Source organism: Penaeus chinensis, chromosome 27 (genome assembly GCF_019202785.1).
Source record: "Penaeus chinensis breed Huanghai No. 1 chromosome 27, ASM1920278v2, whole genome shotgun sequence".
In the NCBI taxonomy this organism is placed as follows: domain Eukaryota; kingdom Metazoa; phylum Arthropoda; class Malacostraca; order Decapoda; family Penaeidae; genus Penaeus; species Penaeus chinensis.
The window spans coordinates 6,910,838-6,913,337 of NC_061845.1; the positions used below are offsets into that span (position 1 = coordinate 6,910,838).

The following is a 2,500-nucleotide window of genomic DNA, read 5'->3' on the forward strand; positions in this document are numbered from 1 at the left end:
ACAATAAATAATGACGATACACAAAAAACCCAAAAACAAAATCTAAACGCCCCTTCCCTCCCTTTCAGGTCCCAGTGGCACAAGGACGCCTCGCACCTCCTACTGAAGCTGAAAACGCCCGGAGACAAGCTGATGGCCATTAGGAGCAAGCTTCTCGATAAGATCATGAGGGAGTCCAAACAGTAAGTGTGGAAGAAAGGCGGAGAGAAAGAGGGGGGGGGGAGGGAGGAAGAGGGAGTGGAGGGAGGTAGAGGGAGAGGAGGGAGGAAGAGGGAGTGGAGGGAGGAAAAGGGAGTGATGGGAGGTAGAGTGAGAGGAGGGAGGTAGAGGGAGAGGAGGGTGTGAAGGGGAAAGGATGGAAGGAAAGAAGGGAGGGAAGGAGGGAATGTGGGAGGAGAGAGAGAGAGAGAGAGAGAGAGAGAGAGAGAGAGAGAGAGAGAGAGAGAGAGAGAGAGAGAGAGAGAGAGAGAGAGAGAGAACCACTATACCACCCCCCCCCCCAAAAAAAAAAAAAAAAAAAAAACTGACCCTCCATTCCAGACTCACCTCCAACAACCAGTCGATCGTATCCATCGCCTTCCTGGCCTTCGGCGTGATTCTCTTCGACGTGCTGGGAGACGCCCTCTTCGGCACCAGCTCGAACATCCTGGCGTCGCTGGGGGGCGGGCTGCAGGGGCGCGAGACGCTCCTCCCCGGCCTCGGGATTTTCGGCGACAACGTCAATAACCTGGCGGAAGTCGTGCTCAATATGATCACCATCTACCTGTACAGGTGAGAGGCTCCTGTTTTTTGTTGTTTTTCTTTTGTTTTCTTTTTGTATGTTTTTTTTTTTTTTTTTGGGGGGGGGGTGTTTTTATCGTTTTTTTTTCTTGTGTCTTATATCGATTTTTTTTATTTTCTTATTAATCGTTTTTTTGTCTTTTTTTCTTTTCTTTTTATCGTTTTTTTTTTCTTTTGTTATATTTTTTTCTTTTGTTTTGTTTTGTTTTTTTATTTTCTTTTGTTTTCTTTTTTATCGTCTTTTTCCTTTTTCTTTTCTTTTTTTTTTTTTTTTTTTCTTTTCGTTTCCTTTTTCATCGTTTTTTCTTTGTCTATTGTTTTCTTTCTTTTTTATTGTCTCAAAAAAAATATCGTATCTTTTCTTTTCGTTTCTTTTTTCGTCGTTTTCTTTTTTTTATCGTTTTTTTCTTTACTTTTCTATTTTATTGTTTCTTTTCTTTTTTATTGTTTTTTCTTTTCCTTTTTGTTCTTTTTCCTTTTTTTTCTTTTCATTTCTTTTCTTTTTATCGTTTCTTTTATTTTCGTTTGTTTTTACGTTTTCTTTTCTTTTTTATCGTTTTTTCTTTACTTTCCTTTTTCTTTTCTTTTTTTATCGTTTTTTTTTTATATAATTTTTCTTTTTTTACTTTTCTTTTTCCATCGTTTTTTTTTTTTTTTTTATCGTTTTTATTATAAGAGGGGCAAGAATGATACAGGTGATAGTAATGATGATGATGATAATGATCACAATTATTATTATTATCAATATAATAAGACGAGTACTAGGAATAATTAGGATAATATTGATAATGAAAATGATGATAGTAATAATGATAATAATGAATATTACTAATAATGAAGATAATAATAATGAGTAATAATAATAATGATAATAATAATAATATTGATAATAACAATGACAATAACAATTAGATTATAATTATATAAATAATGATAATAACAACAACAATGATAATAATAGTAGTAAAACAATAATAATAACAACAACAATAATAATGATAATAATAATAATAATAATAATAATAATAATAATAATAATGATAACAATAACAATGGTGATGCTGATTATGATAAGATTAAGAATAATGAAAATAATAATAATAATAATAATAATAATAATAATAATGATAATAATGATAATAATAATAATAATAATAATAATAATGATAGCAGCAATAATATTATGATAATACTACTACTACTACCACTACGATTACTACTAATAATAACGATATTAGCAATTATAATGATGGTAATAATGATAATTATTATAGTAATAATAATGATAATAAAGATCGTATGACAAATCACCAAACTGGACTGATTCGCGTTCTTCACAAAAATTCGATTTGTTTATCTAGTCATTTATTTTCACATAATTAATTTATTCATTCATTTATTTTTGCTGATATGGGGGTCTTTTCTTATTCTGTTAAAAGTGATATGTAAGGTAAATCGGGCTATAAAATCATACGGTTGTAAACAGAGGGTCAAAAGAAAGAGAGAAGAAAAAGATAAAAAAAAGGCAAAGATATTCATGATTTAACGGTAGTAGTGATAGTAGTAATAGCAGTAGTAGTAATAGTAGTAATAGAAGAAAAAGGAGTTGTAATGGTAAAACATAGTTTGGTTCATGTTATATTTTTTTTTTTCCGATATAGCCCATGAATTCAAAAGAAAACATTGGCACTTAGGCTCAAGCTTCAATACGCGACATGTG

The 2,500-nt window shown here is 31.8% G+C and overlaps 1 protein-coding gene across 1 annotated transcript in view; it reads left to right on the top strand.

Moving 5' to 3' along the window:
- The window catches only part of LOC125039693, an 8,543-nt gene that overhangs the window by 3,914 nt on the left and 2,129 nt on the right, over positions 1-2,500 (top strand). Inside the window, exons 4-5 of the mRNA XM_047633901.1 lie at positions 69-182; positions 541-771. Coding sequence (XP_047489857.1) covers positions 69-182; positions 541-771 — 345 coding nt within the window. The remainder of the gene's footprint in view (positions 1-68; positions 183-540; positions 772-2,500) is intronic.